The 17,741-nt window shown below is 53.6% G+C and overlaps 3 protein-coding genes across 7 annotated transcripts; all 3 read right to left on the reverse strand.

The window, feature by feature from the left end:
- Positions 1-69: 69 nt before the first annotated feature.
- LOC128400718 (transmembrane protein 272-like) lies at positions 70-7,871 on the reverse strand. Of its 2 annotated transcripts, XM_053363160.1 has the most exons (5): positions 7,495-7,871; positions 4,918-5,027; positions 3,829-3,879; positions 1,439-1,630; positions 70-303 (listed from the first exon to the last, which is right to left on the reverse strand). In XM_053363160.1, the coding sequence occupies exons 2-5, from the start codon at positions 5,003-5,005 to the stop codon at positions 83-85; spliced, it is 552 nt and encodes a 183-aa protein (XP_053219135.1). In that variant the 5' UTR covers positions 5,006-5,027; positions 7,495-7,871; the 3' UTR covers positions 70-82. The 2 variants fall into 2 exon arrangements, with proteins under 2 accessions (XP_053219135.1, XP_053219134.1); XM_053363159.1 differs by lacking the exon at positions 7,495-7,871 and having other exon boundaries at positions 4,918-5,327.
- A 108-nt stretch (positions 7,872-7,979) lies between these two features.
- LOC128400717 (transmembrane 4 L6 family member 5-like) lies at positions 7,980-15,086 on the reverse strand. Of its 2 annotated transcripts, none has more exons than XM_053363157.1 (5): positions 14,893-15,086; positions 11,773-11,838; positions 10,278-10,441; positions 9,047-9,236; positions 7,980-8,028 (listed from the first exon to the last, which is right to left on the reverse strand). In XM_053363157.1, exons 1-5 carry the CDS (start codon positions 15,076-15,078, stop codon positions 8,014-8,016), a joined length of 621 nt encoding a protein of 206 aa, XP_053219132.1. In that variant the 5' UTR covers positions 15,079-15,086; the 3' UTR covers positions 7,980-8,013. The 2 variants fall into 2 exon arrangements, with proteins under 2 accessions (XP_053219132.1, XP_053219133.1); XM_053363158.1 differs by lacking the exon at positions 14,893-15,086 and adding an exon at positions 12,521-12,729.
- A 253-nt stretch (positions 15,087-15,339) lies between these two features.
- On the reverse strand, positions 15,340-17,680 carry MBLAC1 (metallo-beta-lactamase domain containing 1). 3 transcript variants are annotated; one of them, XM_053363150.1, is made up of 2 exons: positions 17,569-17,680; positions 15,340-16,258 (listed from the first exon to the last, which is right to left on the reverse strand). In XM_053363150.1, the coding sequence occupies exon 2, from the start codon at positions 16,139-16,141 to the stop codon at positions 15,359-15,361; it is 783 nt and encodes a 260-aa protein (XP_053219125.1). In that variant the 5' UTR covers positions 16,142-16,258; positions 17,569-17,680; the 3' UTR covers positions 15,340-15,358. The 3 variants fall into 3 exon arrangements, with proteins under 3 accessions (XP_053219125.1, XP_053219126.1, XP_053219124.1); XM_053363151.1 differs by having other exon boundaries at positions 17,544-17,590; XM_053363149.1 differs by lacking the exon at positions 17,569-17,680 and adding an exon at positions 17,432-17,561.
- Between the last annotated feature and the right edge of the window lie 61 nt (positions 17,681-17,741).

Consider the following 17,741-nt stretch of genomic DNA (forward strand, 5'->3'; position numbering starts at 1 on the left):
AGAAGGGGGAAATTATGCAACGGCAGCTTTAATAGCAAAAAATGTACACCCCCAAAGAAAGGCCCCCCCACCCCAAGGGCTGTCAAGGGCCTTGCCAGGTGCCACACCCCCCGCGCGGCCGGACGGCGTCAAAGATGAAGAGGCCCAGGAGGACGCAGAGGGCGAAGAGCAGCGCCACGGCCAGGACCACGTAGACGGCGGTGGTGACGGCGAAGGCGAAGAGGAAGACGGTGCGCTGGCAGAAGGCGGGGTGGCCGGCCGGGTCGTAGTTGGGGGGGTAGATGGTGTAGACCCACACGTTGCCTGTAGGGAGAACGGTGTCATAGAAATTTTGAGGTCTTAGGTATATGTTCAATGTTCATAAGTGTACCAACCAAGCACGTACATAGATCAGCACAGGAAGACCGACCTGAAGCCATTTTGACTCCCAAACTGACCAAATGATTTCTCTGCAAGGTCGAAGAAAAATGGAAAAGCCTCCCCATTGTCTTTTCCTTCACAAATCCTGTCTTAAGGGTATGTCTGTGTATGAATAGCGTGAGCCTGTGACCTGGCTCAGGAACTAAGTATTTGTCATTACAAAAGACTGGCCAGGCTCCCCAGGGATCCAATCAAGTGACCATTAACAGGTAACCTGCCAGACATAAACAACGCACCCAGATTTCTGTTGTAGACTGCCCTTTCTGTGATGTAGGTATGATGTTTCTGGGGGTGGTCTTGGACTCCAGGGCGGGCAATTTAAAATGTCTATATAAAGGCTTGCGCGCATGGCTGGGGTCCTCCTCCTCCCTCCTGCGTGTGAGGGGGGCACCCTGTTGCAACAGTTAATAAAGATCAGGTTTACGAGCTGCTTTGCTTCTTAATATTCTCTGGTTGGTCTCTGTTATTTTCTCCGACCGATGGAGAACCTGCAAAGGACTCTCTAAGGGCTCTTGTGTCCCCCATAAGGACAGACTTTTGTTTATTACAGCGGGAAAAGAAGGGCCTTTCCCTGCCTCTCCCCCTCCACCCCTGGAGATTTCCTTGGGGGGTGAACAAGGGAGGAGTAGGGGTTCTGTTGCTGACCTGCATGTCCTGCCTGCCCATCCGAGGCAAACCCCCAATTCAATTGTGGGAGTTCCATCGAACCCCCTTCTGAACCCCCTTTCTGAAGACCCCTCTTTTGAATGGTTCATGGGAGTCAGAAGGGGCACCCAGAGGCCATCCAGCCCAACCCTCCAGGATGCGGGAATCGCAGCTTAGGCATCCCGGCAGACCTCTGCTAAGTGATGGAAAGTCCTGGGCTCCCTTTTATGGGGAGAGGGTAGGTTTCCGCCCGGAGCGGGGCCAGGCCAGCCCACACACACCACCTTCGATTCCCACCTCTTAAACACCCCCTTCTGCCGGGCAGCAGTTCCCACCAGGTATGTGGGGAAGAGGCAGGTGGGGGAAGACTCACCTGCCAGGAACCAGATGCAGAGGAAGAGGCAGCAGGCGGCCCGGAAGCGCTGTGCCCAGGGATTGGGTCGGTCTGTGCCATCTCCGCAGGGCAGGCAGCTGAGCAGCAGCAGCAGGAGGACGACCGCACTCAGGACGATCAGGTAGATGGGGATGAGAGGCTGCTGGGGGCACTGGCCCAGGTAGACTGCTCCTGCAGGTGGAGGCACAGCGGGAGAGGCTCAGCGCCCGGGAACCCTGGACTCGCCCCCTACAGGACGGCCTCTCCTGGTCTGCCCCAGAGAGGACCTTAAGGTCCATGAAGAACCATAGTTTAGAGGTCCCTAAGGAAGTCAGACTATCCTCCCCCAGGGCCAGGGCCTTCTCAGTGGTGGCTCCGACCTGGTGGAATGCTCTGTCCCAGGAGACCAGGGCCCTGCAGGATTTAACCTCCTTCCTCAGGGCCTGTAAGACAGAGCTACTCCGCCTGGCCTTTAATTTGAATTAAGCCTGACGCTGGTCCAAATAGGACCAATTCAGCCAGCTAGCCCTGGCGATTATCTCATGCTTACTTCCCCTAAATTGATTTTTGAATTTTATTGTTATTCATGTTTTTATACTGTGTTTTAAATTTGTTGTTAGCCGCCCTGAGCCCGGTTTTTGAACCAGGAAGGGCGGGGTATAAATAATAATAATAATAATTATTATTATTATTATTCCTCCTGGCCGCAGATGTGGACCCCCTCCCCCTCTGCTGTTTCCCAGTGCTCAGAGTTGGGAGAGCCCCCCCCAGTCCAAGGAATCACAGCTGCTGCCTGCCCTTTGGGTGCAGCCCATTGCCAGGGTGGGGAGCCAGAAGGAGGCGCCCCGCTCCAAATGGCAACCCCAAGAGGCAGCGTGGCTTAGTGGTTGGAGCGCCAGACTAGGACCTGGGAGAGACCAGGGTTCGAATCCCTCTGCTCAACCACGTAGCTCGCTGGGTGTGACATTGGCGTAGTGGTGGTGGTCTGCCTCTCGGGGTCATTGTGGAGATTAAAGGAGGAGTGTAGAGAACCTCGTATCCCGTCTTGAGCATAAATAAAGCAAATACAATCCTATTGTGGCAGCAGCAGGAGGAAGACTCGCACCCGACTCCAGGATGTTTGCCAAATAATCAGAGTTGGGGGAGAGCTATGCAGGCCACATGCAAAACCCCAACCAACTAGCTGAACAGCCACCGATCAGGAATTTTTTACTTGGGATTCCTTTATTTCAGGGTGTTGGACTAGATGACCCCTGGTGTTCCCTCCCTAGTCTGGCCACAAACCAGGCCACAAGTCCAGGACAAGGAGTGTTTTTGGGGGAGCCTCTTAGCAACACAGGCTGCTGCCCAGAGCTTCCCTGAGCTGAGCTGGAGCTGGGTGCGAAACACTTCCCTCACTTTGCGCTCAAGGTTTTTCTGCTCTTATCACTTTCAAGGTTGCATTTCCTTATCGCATTTCCTTCGGTTGCATCTGTACTTGCAGTTCTGAGCTGTCACAGATTGCAAGATAGCTGTCGATTTCCTGATGAATTAGTTGCCGCACATCTGCGGTAGGGGAAGGTTTGTGCATGTTGCGGGGAAAAAATACGAACCGTAGAGAAAACCCAGCATTAAACACTGGTAGAAATATCTCTACATCCCGTGCATAAAATCTGTTTAAACAGATAATGACAATAAAAACAGCACAGCACCAGCCCTTTCTTTAAAAGCAGCCTGTTCCCCAAACAAGGAAATCTCCAGTCTGGCTTCTCCAGGGAGAGAGTGGCCAAATCGTGGAACTGCAGAACTGGAAGGGAACCCAGGGGTCATCTAGCCCAACCCGCGCCTGCAATGCAGGAATCTTTTCCCAAGGCAGAACTCGAACCCACAACCCCGAGATTGTGAGCAATTAGGTACAAACGCTTTGTGCTCCAAATTCCCTCGCCCTGCAATGCTCTCTTGCTGAATCGGATCGGGTTAATATCGCCTTCCTTTAGTGGGTCGTGCAAGCAGCTATTCTGAATGATGCTTTTGTGCGCAGGGTTTGGGGATGTTGGGGTGAGTTTCTAGAACTAAGGGGAGGTAAGGACTCAAAAAAAAACCTTGGGGAATCACTGATCTAGTCAGCAGCAATGCATTAGCAGGTTAATCCAGGTTAATGCATTTGAATGTTGTATTTTAATCTTGTTTTTTAAGCTGTGCTTCAACCAATTGTTTTTATATTTGGTGTTAGCCGCCCTGAGCCTGGTCTTGGCTGGGGAGGGTGGGGTATAAATAAAATTTATTATTATTTTTTATTATTAATCTACAGGTGCAGAGACAGACAGGCAGGCAGACAGACAGACAGACAGACAGACAGAGATCGAGTCTCTGCGCAAGGAGAGCATTGCACATTATTTTTCCCGACTCACCTACAACAATCCCAGCAATGGTTGGGGCAGCGAACAGGATCTTCACCAGAACTGAAAGGAAGAAAAAAATCTGAAATAAGAGATTTCATGACGGATTGGTTGCAGTATTGCCAGGTAAACAATGTCTTTAGCAGCTAATCAAAGTTTAGGTTCTCTTTTGTTCAGGGCTTCCATCTTGTTCCACCTGGTGGCAGGAGGGAGTTGCGATAGGAATTTTGAGGTCTTAGGTATATGTTAAATGTTCATAAGTGTACCAACCAAGCACGTACATAGATCAGCACAGGAAGACCGACCTGGAACCATTTTGATTCCCAAACTGAGCAAATGTTTTCTCTGCAAGGTCAAAGGAAATGGAAAAGCCTTCCCATTGTCTTTTCCTTCACAAATCCTGTCTTAAGGGTATGTCTGTGTTTTAATAGGGTGTGAGCCTGTGACCTGGCTCAGGAACTAAGTATTTGTCACCACAAAAGACTGGCCAGGCTCCCCAGGGTATCCAATCAAGTGACCATTAACAGATAACCTGCCAGACAGGAGGTAAACAACGCACTCAGATTTCTGCTGTAGACCGTCCTTTCTGTGATGTATGTATGATGATTCTGGGGGTGGTCTTGATCTACAGGGTGGCAATTTCAAAAGTCCATATAAGGCCTTGCGCACCATTTTTCTGGGTTCCTCCTCCTTCTCCTGCGTGTGGGGAGTGAGGACCCTGTTGCAACAGTTTAATAAAGATCAGGCTTACTAGCTGCTTTGCTTCTCAATATTCTCTGCTTGGCCTCTGTTATCTTCTCCTACCAATAGGGAACCTACGTAAGGACTCTATTTGGGCTCTAGGATACCCCATAAGGGAAAAGGGCAGATTTTTGTTTACAACAGTACGGGGCTTCCACCTTGTTCCACCTGGTGGCAGGTGGGAGTCCTGTCGCGACAGTCGCAAGGGAGCCCTCAGATTTTTCCATTCACAGCGGGGAGCAGGGTCCAGGGAGAAGGACCTCGCATGACGCATCGCAGGGGGTGGGATGGATGACGCCTGGGGGGCCCCTTCCAACTCGACAATTGGCAAAGTTGGGGAGGGAAGAGGCAGCAACTCACCCATCAGGACGGAGTGGAGCGTGGACTCCTCTGTGGCCTCCAAGAGGACCGAACGGCTGCCCTCCAGCAGCGGGGTCTCCTCGGGCATGGTGCCAACGGAAGCTGTGAGCCTAGGAAATAAAAACCGGGAAGGTGGAAGGGGCAAGAACATCTCTCTCCCCCGCCCCTCCAAGCTTTAAGTAGCCTTTGCTTCTCTCTTAGGGGCTGCTGGGACCAGGTGTGGCCAGGCCTCACCTGCACCTGGGAAAGAGATGATTGTGCTTTTGCCCTTGCAGGATCAGGCCCCGACATCCTGCCTGCAGTCAAGGGAAGGGAGGGCAGGTGAGTCTGGCATTGCCAGGTGCCAGCCCTGGGGCCAAATGCGCCCCCCACCTTGGAGTGGGGCTCATGGGTGCTGGGGGGGCGGGCACACTTTGCGCCGGAGCACTTCCGATGCGCAGACAGTGGAGCTTGGTCAGGGGCGAGGGGGGCACACTCTGCACATGCCCAGATGGCACCCAGTCTTCCTAACGCATCCTAGGCGTGCACAGATTCCAGGCCCTTGTTCCAGGCCCTAATAATAATAATAATAATAATAATAATAATAATAATAATTTATTATTTATACCCCACCCATCTGGCTGGGTTTCCCCAGCCACTCTGGGCGGCTTCCAACAGAATATTAAAATACAATAACCTATTAAACATTAAAAGCTTCCCTGAACAGGGCTGCCTTCATATGTCTTCTAAAAGTCTGGTAATTGTTCTTCTCTTTGACATCTGATGGGAGGGCGTTCCACAGGGCGGGTGCCACTACCGAGAAGGCCCTCTGCCTGGTTCCCTGTAGCTTTGCTTCTCGCAGTGAGGGAACCACCAGAAGGCCCTCGGAGCTGGACCTCAGTGTCCGGGCAGAATGATGGGGGTGGAGACGCTCCTTCAGGTACACTGAACTGAGGCCGTTTAGGGCTTTCAAGGTCAGCACCAACACTTTGAATTGTGCTCGGAAACATACTGGGAGCCAATGTAGGTCTTTCAAGACCGGTGTTATATAGTCTTGGCGGCCGCTCCCAGTCACCAGTCTAGCTGCTGCATTCTGTATTAGTTGTAGTTCCTGGGTCACCTTCAAAGGTAGCCCCACGTAGAGTGCATTGCAGCAGTCCAAGCGGGAAATAACTAGAACATGCACCACTCTGGCAAGACAGTCTGCGGGCAGGGAGGGTCTCATCCTGCATCCCAGATGGAGCTGGTAAACAGCTGCCCTGGACACAGATCTTACCTGCGCCTCCATGGACAGCTGTGAGTCCAGAATGACTCCCAGGCTGCGCACCTGGTCCTTCAGGGGCACAGTTGCCCCATTCAGGACCAGGGAGTCCTCCACAACCACCCGCCTCCTGTCCCCCAAGAACAGGACTTCTGTCTTGTCTTCAACCTCAATCCGTTAGCCACCAGCCATTCTCCAACCGCCTCCAGGCACTCACACAGGACCTTCACTGCCTTCACTGGTTCTGATTTGAAAGAGAGGTAGAGCTGGGTATCATCCGCATATTGATGGACACCCAGCCCAAACCCCCTGATGATCTCTCCCAGTGGCTTCATATAGCATGGGGGAGAGGATAGGCTTCAACGGAAGGATACTCTTGACATGCTCAGAGGAACTCCAGCCATAATTATCCCTTCCTGGGTTGTGGCCGAGGCCTGCCGTTATGCCCCCCACGCCCCACCCAGGACCCCCTCCCTGGGCCCTGCTGGCACCCTGAGCTCAGCACCCAAGCTCTGCGGTGGGATTCAGGAAATCCTATCTCTTTTCCTGCCCCAGTGCAAACTGGAGGAAGGAGCAAGCGGGGAGAGGATGGGGGCAGGAAGTCTGGGGGGAGTGGTGGGGTTCAGCTGGGAGATGTGGCCCTGGGGCCCTTTCTCCCCTCCCGTAATTATTATTTTCCTTATTCTTTTCTTACAAGTTCGTGACTTCCCTCCCTTCAGTTGGTATCCCATATCCCATCCATTCGCCTATTTTATCTTTCAATTTCCTATCCTCTACATTGCAGGAGTTCCTTCAGTCCTGCTGGTGCCTTTAGTTTTATACAGCTACCCTTTAACCATACAGTTAATTTACTCCAATTTTCTTGGAATCTCCGATCGTCCTGATCCCGAATTCTTCCGGTCAGTTTGGCGAACTCGCTTTTGCCTGCCACTCCAAACCTCTTTTGATTTCCAATTTTGGGCTGAGAAAGTCCTTGTAGCAGCTGCAGCGTACATAAATAATCTTTTATCTTGATCTCCTTTCCCACTGAGCCGAGTAAAAAGGCTCTGGCTTTTTGGGGAAGGTAAATTTTAATATTTTCTTAAGTTCATTATAGACCAGGGCGCTTTTCTGGGGTTGGGGTGAGTGCGCTGGGTGTTCAAAAAATGGGGCGCCCACCCCATAGCCCTCTTATTTTGAGATAGGGGCCCACCCACAGCCCTGCCTAGCCACCCTAGACCACTCCAGGAGACCCCAAAGTGTGCCCAGTTCACCTGCCAAAGCCCCCCCAGCCCACACTGCAAGGTTAGGGCTTCCCCCAGGGCCTAGGGAAGGGGGTCTGCCCCTCTCTCTTTTACCTGCGTCCGGGGAAACTGTGCACAAAGGACCTCGCAGTCTAGGGACCCCGATTTTGTGGGGAAACCTCACCCTTCATCTGCCACCAGCTGACTCTCCCCACTTCCTTCCTCGCCGTGGGGTGGGCGTTGGGTGGGGCGGGGGACCCTGGTGACGGAGAGACCCCATGACCTCTTCCTGCCCACGCTGGCCCAGCCCAGCCCAGCCCCTCTTATCATCAACCTTTGCTTGGGCTCTATCTCAGAGCAGCTGGAAGGAAGCCGGTGACGCAAGAGGACTCGGAGGCAGGAAAAAACGGTTTATTGCGGCTGCTCTGATTCAGAAGGCAGAGAGAGAGAGACGGAGGGCAAAGGTGCTCCTCTCGCTTCGACACAGAAGCACCGGATTGCAGGGAAAGAATCACAGAATCGTCGTGTTGGGACCCCCGGAGGTCATCCAGCCCAACCCGCTGCAATGCAGGAATCTCAGCTAAAAACAAATCACAGGATAGCAGAGGGGGAGGTCAGGAAGCCAGTGAGGGATCAGTGGTAGGTTTCCTGGAGAGACAAAAACAAGGCAGAGCGTGAATGTGGGGCAGAGGAAGGGGCTTTCTGCGGGGAGCAGGGCAGGTCCCAGGCTTCCCTTGCCAAGGCTGGCTTTGCAAACTGGGCCCAGTCCAGCTCAGAGGCACTGTCCCTTCGAAGGACCATGGGGGCGCCCCTCTCTAGCTGGCCAATGGGGGCCAAGGCACAGCTATGGATCTTGTGGAGATGGCGGGGACCCCAAAGGTCATCTAGCCCAACCCACTGAAAGGCAGGAATTGCGGACTCCGCCCCGCCCTCACTTTAAGCTCTCCATCTCGCCACTGGGACATGTTGGTTAGGGCAGCAGCAGCAGGAGTTGGAAGCAAGGAGGGCACCCAGGAAGCCCCCAGGAAAGAGGCCCCCCCAGACATGCCCCATTGCTGTCTCCTCCTCCAGAGAAAGGGGGCTGCTGGAGGTTCTCCTGTGTCTCCCCCCATCCGCCTTCCTGCGAGGCCTCTGCTCACAAAGAGCCGCAATCCCACTGAGCAAATAAATAATTATTTTTCTGTGTATAAGACGCCCCCATGTATAAGACGCCCCCTATTTTTGGGGGCTCCAAATAGAGAAAACGGGGGGAGATTGTAACCATGTATAAGATGACCCACAATTTTGAACACAATTTTTAAATAAAAAAACCCCCTGGTCTTCCACACGGAAAAGTACGGTAATTGTTTTGTTATCAGCTGGAGATTAATTAACTAACTTTGAATACCACCCTTCACCCGTAGATCTCAGGGCGGTTGACAACATAAAGACACAAGCACAAAGTACCAGAAAGAAGAACAAGTACAGACCAATAACTACCCCCCTCCATAACGGGGGGGGGGGGGTTGGGCTAGAGGACCTTTGGGTTCCCCTCCAGCTTGACTGTTCTGTGGTTCCTGGAGCTCATTGGGGCATCCTGCCGCAGGGCTGCTTGCGACTTGGCTCCCCCCCCCCCCAGGTTGGGCTAGGGAGACGGCTGCCTTTGGGGGGGCTGCAGCGAACCCACCTTTTCTTCCTCGTTGCAGGTTCCGCAGACGCAGCCGAAGAGCCCGTTGAGGATCTGCAGGGCGCAGAGGCAGAACTCCACCAGGCCGGAGGCCAGGATGATGGAGAAGAGGATGACGTTGAAGCGGGTGACGCCGGGGGGGTCCCGGCAGACGTCCCACAAGCTCGTGTCAAAGAGGTAGTTTTTCTCGCTGGAAGAGAACGGGGCAGAGAAGAGATGTGGGGTCTCGTCACGCTCACAACTGTCTCCCTCGCACAAGCCCTGGACCCCTTTCCTTCGTCCCTGAAGGAGAGGCAGTGAGGGCCCCCAAACTGGAGGGCGAGAAAGATTCAGGGAGGAGGAGAGGGCTATGGAGGGCTGCTAGCCCCTAGGGGGTTAAGCTTCTGGAAACCGCAGGAGGGGAAGAGTTGGTCTTGTGTTCGAATCCTGATTGCGGATCACCTGCGAGAACAAACGGGATGCTGGACCAGGTGGGCCACTGATCTGACCCAGACTTAGGATGGGAGAAAACAAGGAGGGCTATGGCAGGGCCCCACCCTGGGGTAAAGGTAAAGGGACCCCTGACCGTTAGGTCCAGTCGTGGCCGACTCTGGGGATGCGGCGCTCATCTCGCTTTACTGGCCGAGGGAGCCGGCGTACAGCTTCCGGGTCATGTGGCCAGCATGACTAAGCCGCTCCTGGCGAACCAGAGCAGCGCACGGAAACGCCGTTTACCTTCCCGCTGGAGCGGTACCTATTTATCTACTTGCGCTTTGACGTCCTTTCAAACTGCTAGGTTGGCAGGAGCTGGGATCGAGCAACGGGAGCTCACCCCGTTGTGGGGATTTGAACCGCCAACCTTCTGATCGGCAAGTTCTAGGCTCTGTGGTTTAACCCACAGCGCCACCCGTGTCCCTGGTTAGGAAGAGACAAAAAAAGCTTTAAGTCAGCAAAGCTGATCTTGAAGGGGCATCCTCTCTTTGCCTCCAGCGACGCTCCATTTCTACACATCTGTACATAAATCAAATACCAACAAAAAGTGGCTTTGTGCCTCCAGAGCTCTTTCCTTCAAAGGGAGCCTGGTTTGCTCAGCCCCTGGAACTCCCTGCCACTTGAGACGCCCGGCGCGAGTAACGTCTCCTTTAAAATAAATCAGAAACTCCGCCGTGCCTGCTCTGAAGGGTTTCCCCTGCGCCGAAAATGGAGGTAGCTGAAGCCACTCCCCACAAGACCCTCCAGACCCCTGGCTCACCTGAAGTCCTCCAGGCTGCTCTCAAAGGGGCGGCCCCACTCCAGCGTCCCGTTGGCCAGGGGGTACTGACACATGGGCCCGTGAACAAGGCCCAGAGAGGAGGTGGCGACGGCGTAAATGCCTCCCAAGGCCCCCACAGCTGCGAAGATGATTGAAAGGCACATCTGGGGAGGAAATGTGGGGCGGGGGTTAGTGGCCAGCCCCAGGGAAACAAGAGCCCTGAAGGTGGGACTTGGTTCTGGGTGGAGCACCAGTTCCCCCTGGTATTTAATAATAATAATGATAATAAAATAATTCTATTTATATCCCGCCCTCCCCAGCCAAAGCCGGGCTCAGAGCGGCCAACAACAATAAAAGCAACACAGTTCACATAAAACCACAATCAATCAATTGAAATGCATTCTAAAATCAATTCATTCTAAAATCAATTCAAAATCAAATTAATGGCAACCATTGGGCTAGAGTTCTGTGAGGATTACCAAAGGAGGGGGTCTGGCTGTGCCTTGGCCAAAGGCCTGGTGGGACAGCTCCGTCTTGCAGGCCCTGCGGAAAGATGTCAAGTCCCGCAGGGCCCTAGTCTCTTGTGACAGAGCCTTCCACCAATCGGGGCCATGGCCGAAAAGGCCCTGGCTCTGGTTGAGGCCAGCCTAAGCTCTCTGTGGCCTGGGACCTCTAAGATGTTTTTGTTTGAAGACCGTAAGGTCCTCCGTGGGACATACCAGGAGAGGCGGTCCTGTAGGTACGAGGGTCCTAGGGCTAATATTGTTATGAGTTTCACCCCCTAAATTCCTGGTTCCAGTAGGTGCTAGGATTTAACCCGTGCTTGGAGTCTTACTCGAGTGCCCGTCCTGAGATTTAGCAAGTGTTCCCAGCATGTTCGCACTCCTGTCTCACGGACGCTGGCTTGGCCATGTCCATGCAAGGGGGCAGGATCCCGCAAAGATATTCTCTACGGGGAGCTGGTTTCTGGTACCAAGCCCTTGGCAGACCAACTCTGCACTACAAAGCTGTCTGCAAACGTGACATGAAGACTGGCAACATCAACCCCACCGTGTGGGAATCCCTTGCAGGAGATCTCAGTGCCTGGAGACGGGCAGCCAAGTCCATAGCAATGAACAGAGAAGAAATGACTGCCATAGCGTCAGATGTGCCTCATTCCCAAAAGGAAACACGGACGGAAGCGCCTGGAATCTCACGCCACTCGGAGACTGGGGTGGAGTGCAGTAATATATATATTTATTTGGGGAGGGGGCTTTGAAATAACAGCATGGGAGCGCAGAATGGGGAGGATGCCAAGGTGAGAATGGAGAAAGGGGATGTTTCACGGCACTGCAGGGGGCCTGGACGAGGATGACCCGTGCGTTCCTTGCCACTCTACGGTTTTATGAGGTTTTGCCTGGGAATTTGTGGCACTTTGCCCACCCCCGCTCCACGCTGGCATGTGCAAACAAACAAGGGGGTGGGGAAAAGCAGAAGTTTCTGCCCCACATCTCACCCCACAGCGGTTCCCACAGCAGCCTTTGCGCCCGGTGGCCTGGATGTGGACGGCTGGAACCATCACCTGGGGAGGAGAGAAAACCCGTCAGCTCAAGAAACGTGATCAAAATGTCCCCCCCTGAAACACACAGATACAATCCCCCCCCAGTCTCCTGCTTCCCCATAACCACAACATCCACCCCCCATTCTGAACCCACAGCCCAGCTGTTGGCACTGGGTGCGAGCAGGGCAGCCAGCCTGGCATTCAGATCCCATTCCTGCAGGAGACAGATCATGCCCTCTCCCTTAGTCCTCACCCACCTGCCACAAGGGGAATTCTTAATCTGTTTCCCAGCTTTACTCTACTTATCACACACACACACACACACACACACACACACAGTCATGAGGTGGTCGCAAAACCCACTAAAGGCAATTCTCCACCGAGATGTGATAGCCGCAACCCCTGTCTTGCCCGGGGTTGGACTGGATGACCCTTGGGTCCCTCATGCCACGATTCTCAAAACCTCGCAAGGCAGCTTGCGAGCAAAATGAAAACACCTTAGGAGGTGAAACTGCGCAGGATCCTTCCCTTAAGGGCCGTTCATCCTGCTAGTGTCCCAGAGAGAGTTGAAGAAGGGGGAGTAGAAGAGAAAGAGCCGGGTTTCGGCACAGCCCCCCCCCATATCCTCTGCCAGATTATTCCTTCTGCTGCAAAGACCGTACAGGATTCCTAAGAGCGGCTCCCTCTTGCCGTGGAACCTTACCATGATGCCGCCTCCGATGATCCCGCCCAGGTAGAGGATTTCGGGGGTCAGGTACTCTCCCCAGTGGTGGACATACTGGGTCTTCCAGTCTGGGAAGGCAAGGACGATGTTGCACACAATGCACAGGAGAGCGAAAGGCCAGAGGGCAGCCCCCAGCACACGGGAACAGGCCCCCGTGCACATGGCAACGCCGAAATGGGGCTCTGCGGGGCAAGAGGCAGCCTTATACACTCGGCAGACTCGAGAGGAGGAAGTGGGGAAAGTCTTTGGACTTTCTCAGCGCACTTGGCTCGTAAATGCCACCTTTGTCCCCTCGGATGCTGTCAAGCTAGTGGGGTGAGCAGATAGTGGCGCTGGGGGCAAGGGGTTCCTGGTGTGGGCAGAGCCGTCTCCTCCAAAGCATGAGTCAGAGAGGCATAGAGGTGGAAGGGACCTCCAGGGGTCATCCAGTCCAACCCCCTGCAAGTGCAGGAGTGTCAGCTGATGCGATGGCCACCCGACCGCTGCTTAAAAGGAAGTAGAAGCTGCCCCCTTCCGAGGTCACAGAATGATAGAGCCGCATTTCTCTCCTAAAATCTACACCCCGCATTACTGTAAAAAAAGAGAAAGACCTCTCACAGCAGTTTCACAAAAGGATAAAATGACCAAGAAACATTTTCAAGGCTTTAACGTACCCAACGTTAAAAGACTGAACACTTTCTAAGCATCTGGGACGGCTTGTCTAAACAAGGAAGTTTTTAGAGAAAGAGAAGAGGGAAGGTTCCTGCTTGATATCATTCATATCAACAGGCAGGGAGTTCCAGAGTGTAAATGACCCACTTCTTACAAATGTGGAAGGAGTATTGTGCCAACTTCCCCAACTGAAGCCATCAATCTTGCAGGTAAACTGGTCCCAAGTTGTTAAGGGCTTTTTGTGTGCTAATAGGGCTATCTAGCCTTGAACTTGGCCCAATAGCAAACCGGCAGCCAGTTCAGATTTCTGGCACAGGTGTTGTGCACTGACAAGGCCTCCGTCCCGTCAGCAATCATGCTGCAGCATCCTGCACCAATGGCAGCTTCCAGATCTGTGGGAAGCCCCACAGTGAGCGCATTGCAGTAGCCCAGCCTTAACGTAACGAACACATGAAGTTGGGAAAACCTCCGAGGGCTATCTAGTGTGGGATACACAGCTGTCAGTCAAGTCCAACATTCTGAGAGGACTAACTGCCTCTGTGTGGCAGGCAGTTTTGTCAGTTGTTGCAGGGAGTGTTAACTGGCAACTGCTCAGATGCAGCCTTCCCAGGACTCACTACTATCTAGTATATAGTTTATCTGTTATGTCACCTAAACCTGCCTTCAGGAACAACTCTGTAAAACCTGAATGAATCTGATAATAAAGCAGTTTATGTTAATACGATTCAGATTCATGTGTGTTTTCTTTAAGAGTGACAGAAAGGGATTATTAACCAGGAAGGTATTGATAGGACTCAAACGAGTTAGTTGTCGCTGCATAAACTCAAACAGGGGACCGTTTAAACTCTGCTAAATTATATAAACGTTCCCACAGCTAGTACAACCTCCTGCAACACAGGGATCCTGCGTCCTGCCCACCTCCTCCAGACCACTAAGGGGATAAAATCAGGAAGCAAAGGAACAAGATCCAGAAGAGGCTCAAGGAAGCTAGCCAAGGCGCATCTGGCAGGGGAGTGTAAAAAAAAAAGTCTATCCGGGTCACTAAACAGAGGGAGGAGGGTCTTCTGTGGCCACTGTCAAGGTGTTTCTGGGCGCAATTAGTACAAGGGTTAGGTAAAGGTAAAGAGACCCCTGACCGTTAGGTCCAGTCGTGACCGACTCTGGGGTTGCGGCACTCATCTCGCTTTATTGGCCGAGGGAGCCGGCATACAGCTTCCCGGTCATGTGGCCAGCATGACGAAGCCGCTTCTGGTGAACCAGAGCAGCGCACGGAAACGCCATTTACCTTCCCGCCAGAGCGGTACCTATTTATCTACTTGCACTGGTGTGCTTTTGAACTGCTGGGTTGGCAGGAGCAGGGACTGAGAAACAGGAGCTCACCCCGTTGCAGGGATTCGAACCGCCGACCTTCTGATTGGCAAGCCTAAGAGGCTCTGTGGTTTAACCCACAGCGCCACCCGCGTCCCTTAGTACAAGGGTTAAAAGCCCAGAATTAATTGGAATTCAGGTACTTGAAAATATTTATTTATTTCATAGAATTGTAGAGGTGGAAGCGACTCCTAGGGTCATCTAGAAACCTAATGCAGGAATCTCAGCTAAAGCATCCATGGCAGACGGCCGTCCACCCTCTGCTTAACACCACCCCCCCAATGAAGGAGAAGGTTCCCCCCCCCAAGTTTCCACTGTCAAACTATTCTCACCATCAGAAAATTATTCTTGACGCTGAGTTGGAATCTCCTTTCTCGGAGCTTGAAGCCATCAGTTCGAGTCCTACCCTCTGGAGCAGCAGAAAAGACGCTGGCACCTTCTTCCATGGGGCAGCCCTTGAGATATTTGAAGTTGCCTCTCATACCTCTTCTCCGTCTCCTCTTTTGCAGGCTAAGCATCCCCACCACCCTCAAGAGGCAGTGTGGTGCAGTGGTTAAGAGCGGTAGTCTCGTAATCTGGTGAACCGGGTTCGTGTCCCCGCTCCTCCACATGCAGCTGCTGGGTGACCTTGGGCTAGTCACACTTCTCTGAAGTCTCTCAGCCCCACTCACCGCACAGAGTGTGTGTTGTGGGGGAGGAAGGAAAAGGAGACTGTTGGCCGCTTTGAGACTCCTTAAGGGGAGGGAAAGGCGGGATATCAAGTCTAAACTCTTCTTCTTCAACCGCTTCTCACAAGGCTTAGTTTCCAAACCCTTCATCCTCTTGGTCACCATTTTTGTTGGGGGACACAGAGCAGCTCTGCAGCTCTTGGCTGGGGCTGTGGAGTCCACCCAGACCCTCTCCTCGAGACCCACTTCCTTCCCTGAAGACTTGGAAGGGTCCCCCATGCCCTGGCACGATGAGGTCCGCCATGCCCAGGGCACGGGCCCTGCTCCCTGCCTGCCGCGCAGGGTCCTCGCTAAGCGGCTGCCACTCTCCTTCGTCTCCCTCACGCTCAAAAAGGTCTCCGGCCACCAGGACGTCCCCCAGGGAAGTGCCGCGGACCAGCAGGCTGACGTCGTTCCCCGTGTGGCCCGGGGTGGGCAGCACCTCCAGGTGCCCCGTGTGGAGTGGGTAGGGGAGCCCCCGGCGCAGATCCGTGGGGAGGTAACGTCCATCAGGCCGGCTGATGTCCGTGCCCACGACCAGCTGAGCCTCGGGGAAGAGGTTGAGGTTGCCCACGTGGTCCGAGTGGCCGTGGGTGCAGACCACGTGGCGGATGTCTCCAGGGGACACGCCCTGCTCGGCCAGCCCCGCCAGCAGCCGCTCACGTCCCCAGGGACCCCCTGTGTCCACAAGGGTGAGCTGGGGACCCAAGACCAGGGAGACGGTCCCGTCCGCTCGGGTGCTGCCGTCGCAAAGCTCCTCCGAAAAACCCTCCTGGAGGACAAGCACAGAGTAGGGCGAGCCGGGTATGAGCCGTGAGGGGAAGGGGGCTGTCCGTGGCTTCAAAGAGGTGGAGGCCGGGGAGAAGAGAGCCATGGAGAGGGAGATCCGGAAGGGAAAGTGTCCGGGGGGGGGGTCCTTTCTTTCTGTCTGGTGGAGGGACGGCTGAGGGCAAAACTGCCGGCGGGTCCTGGCAAAGAAGATCCTGAAGACCTTTAAGAAACAGGATAAGGAAGAGTTAGAAGGGTCCCCCCAAAGTTCATCTAGCCCAGGGGTCACCAACATTTTTCAGCCATGGGCCGGTCCACCATCCCTCAGACCTTGTGGGGGGCCGGACTATATTTTTTTGGGAAATGAACGAATTCCTACGCCCCACAAATAACCCAGAGATGCATTTTAAATAAAAGGACACATTCTACTCATGTAAAAATACTCTGATTCCTGGACTGTCTGTGGGCCAGATTTAGAAGGCAATTGGGCCGCATCCGGCCCAAGGGCCTTAGGTTGTCTACCCCTGATCTAGCCCAACTGCCTGTGACACAGGGATCCTTGATGGGGGGCTGGGGCAACTTTGGCTCTGCTTGCCAACCTGGCAGAGATTTCTGAGGCTGCCCTTTGACAGGAAAATAATAATAATAATAATAATAATAATAATAATAATAATAATAATTTTTTATTTGTATCCTGCCCTCCCCAGCTGAGGCTGGGCTCAGAGCGGCTAACATCATAAAAACAACACAATATGCATAAAAACAGACATCAATTAAATAAAATACGCTAGTGTTGCTAGTGGCCCCCAAGCCCCTGGAGAAATGAGGACACAGCACCATTCATGGCAACATCAGGGGTGAAATGTTGCCAGTAGAAAGGAGAACCCCCCCCCGCCCACCTGGCCTGGGACAATGGACCAGGCGCGTGCAGGTGTGGTCCCCCCAGCCTCCCCGCGGCCTCCACCAGGCTCTGCTAAATCCAAAACCCATCAGGCTCATCCAAGAGGATCAGACAGAGGCAGAGAAGGTAGGCTGGGGCTGGTAAGAGGTGCCACTACAACGGCCCTTTCCTCCCTTGACTTTTGTGGGCAGGAAAGGTGCCCTGAGAGCCACATGCTGGGAATCCGGGGTGGGGAGAAGGCGGCTGTGGCATTCACCTCCCTCCCTGGCAAGGTGAGAACGGGGCCTTCTCTGTGGTGGCTCCCCGTCTGTGGGATGCTGCTCTGCCCAGGGAGGCTCCCCGGGCGCCTTCCTTGCGTCTCTTAGGCGCCAGGCTGACCTGCCTGCGTCTCTCTCTCTGGCTCTTGCTCCTTACGCATTCCCCCCCCCTTTTTTATACCGTAAATCACCCAGGAGAGAGGCAGGGGAATTCAAGAAATAAACAATTTATTCATACCTGTCAAACCACCTTTACCAAAGGAAAACAAAACCGAGAACCGCTAGAAATAAACGAAAATTGGGGAAAAAGCAATTAAATTGCAAGCAAACAGTGACAGAAGTAAATACACCTGTGGACTCTTTTCTATTTCCCACCTCTTGACGTCACGTCCGCCGCACGCACCGGAAGTACGCGCGCTCACGCAGGCGCCGCTCTAGCACCTCCTCCTCCTCTGTGCTCTCGCCGCAGCGTCTTCCTCCGCCTATCCTGGGAGGAGGAGGGGGAGTGCGCATGCGCATGTGGATAAAAAAACCCACCCCCACCAACC

The sequence above is a fragment of the Podarcis raffonei genome, chromosome 13 (assembly GCF_027172205.1).
Source record: "Podarcis raffonei isolate rPodRaf1 chromosome 13, rPodRaf1.pri, whole genome shotgun sequence".
Taxonomy (NCBI): domain Eukaryota; kingdom Metazoa; phylum Chordata; class Lepidosauria; order Squamata; family Lacertidae; genus Podarcis; species Podarcis raffonei.

What these genes read in the sequence shown, in the direction of transcription:
- LOC128400718 (XM_053363159.1), bottom strand. Translation starts at nt 5,068, where the DNA reads ATGTTCTTGCCCCTTCCACCTTCCCGGTTTTTATTTCCTAGGCTCACA. An exon ending in GCTCCACTCCGTCCTGATGG is followed by an intron (nt 3,880 to 4,917) that starts GTGAGTTGCTGC and finishes TCTTCCTTTCAG; the next exon opens with TTCTGGTGAAGATCCTGTTC. An exon ending in CATTGCTGGGATTGTTGTAG is followed by an intron (nt 1,631 to 3,828) that starts GTGAGTCGGGAA and finishes CTCCACCTGCAG; the next exon opens with GAGCAGTCTACCTGGGCCAG.
- LOC128400717 (XM_053363157.1), bottom strand. Translation starts at nt 15,078, where the DNA reads ATGCTTAGCCTGCAAAAGAGGAGACGGAGAAGAGGTATGAGAGGCAAC. An exon ending in TCAAGAATAATTTTCTGATG is followed by an intron (nt 11,839 to 14,892) that starts GTGAGAATAGTT and finishes TCTCCTCCCCAG; the next exon opens with GTGATGGTTCCAGCCGTCCA. An exon ending in AGCAGCCTGGAGGACTTCAG is followed by an intron (nt 9,237 to 10,277) that starts GTGAGCCAGGGG and finishes GTTCTCTTCCAG; the next exon opens with CGAGAAAAACTACCTCTTTG.
- MBLAC1 (XM_053363150.1), bottom strand. Translation starts at nt 16,141, where the DNA reads ATGGCTCTCTTCTCCCCGGCCTCCACCTCTTTGAAGCCACGGACAGCC.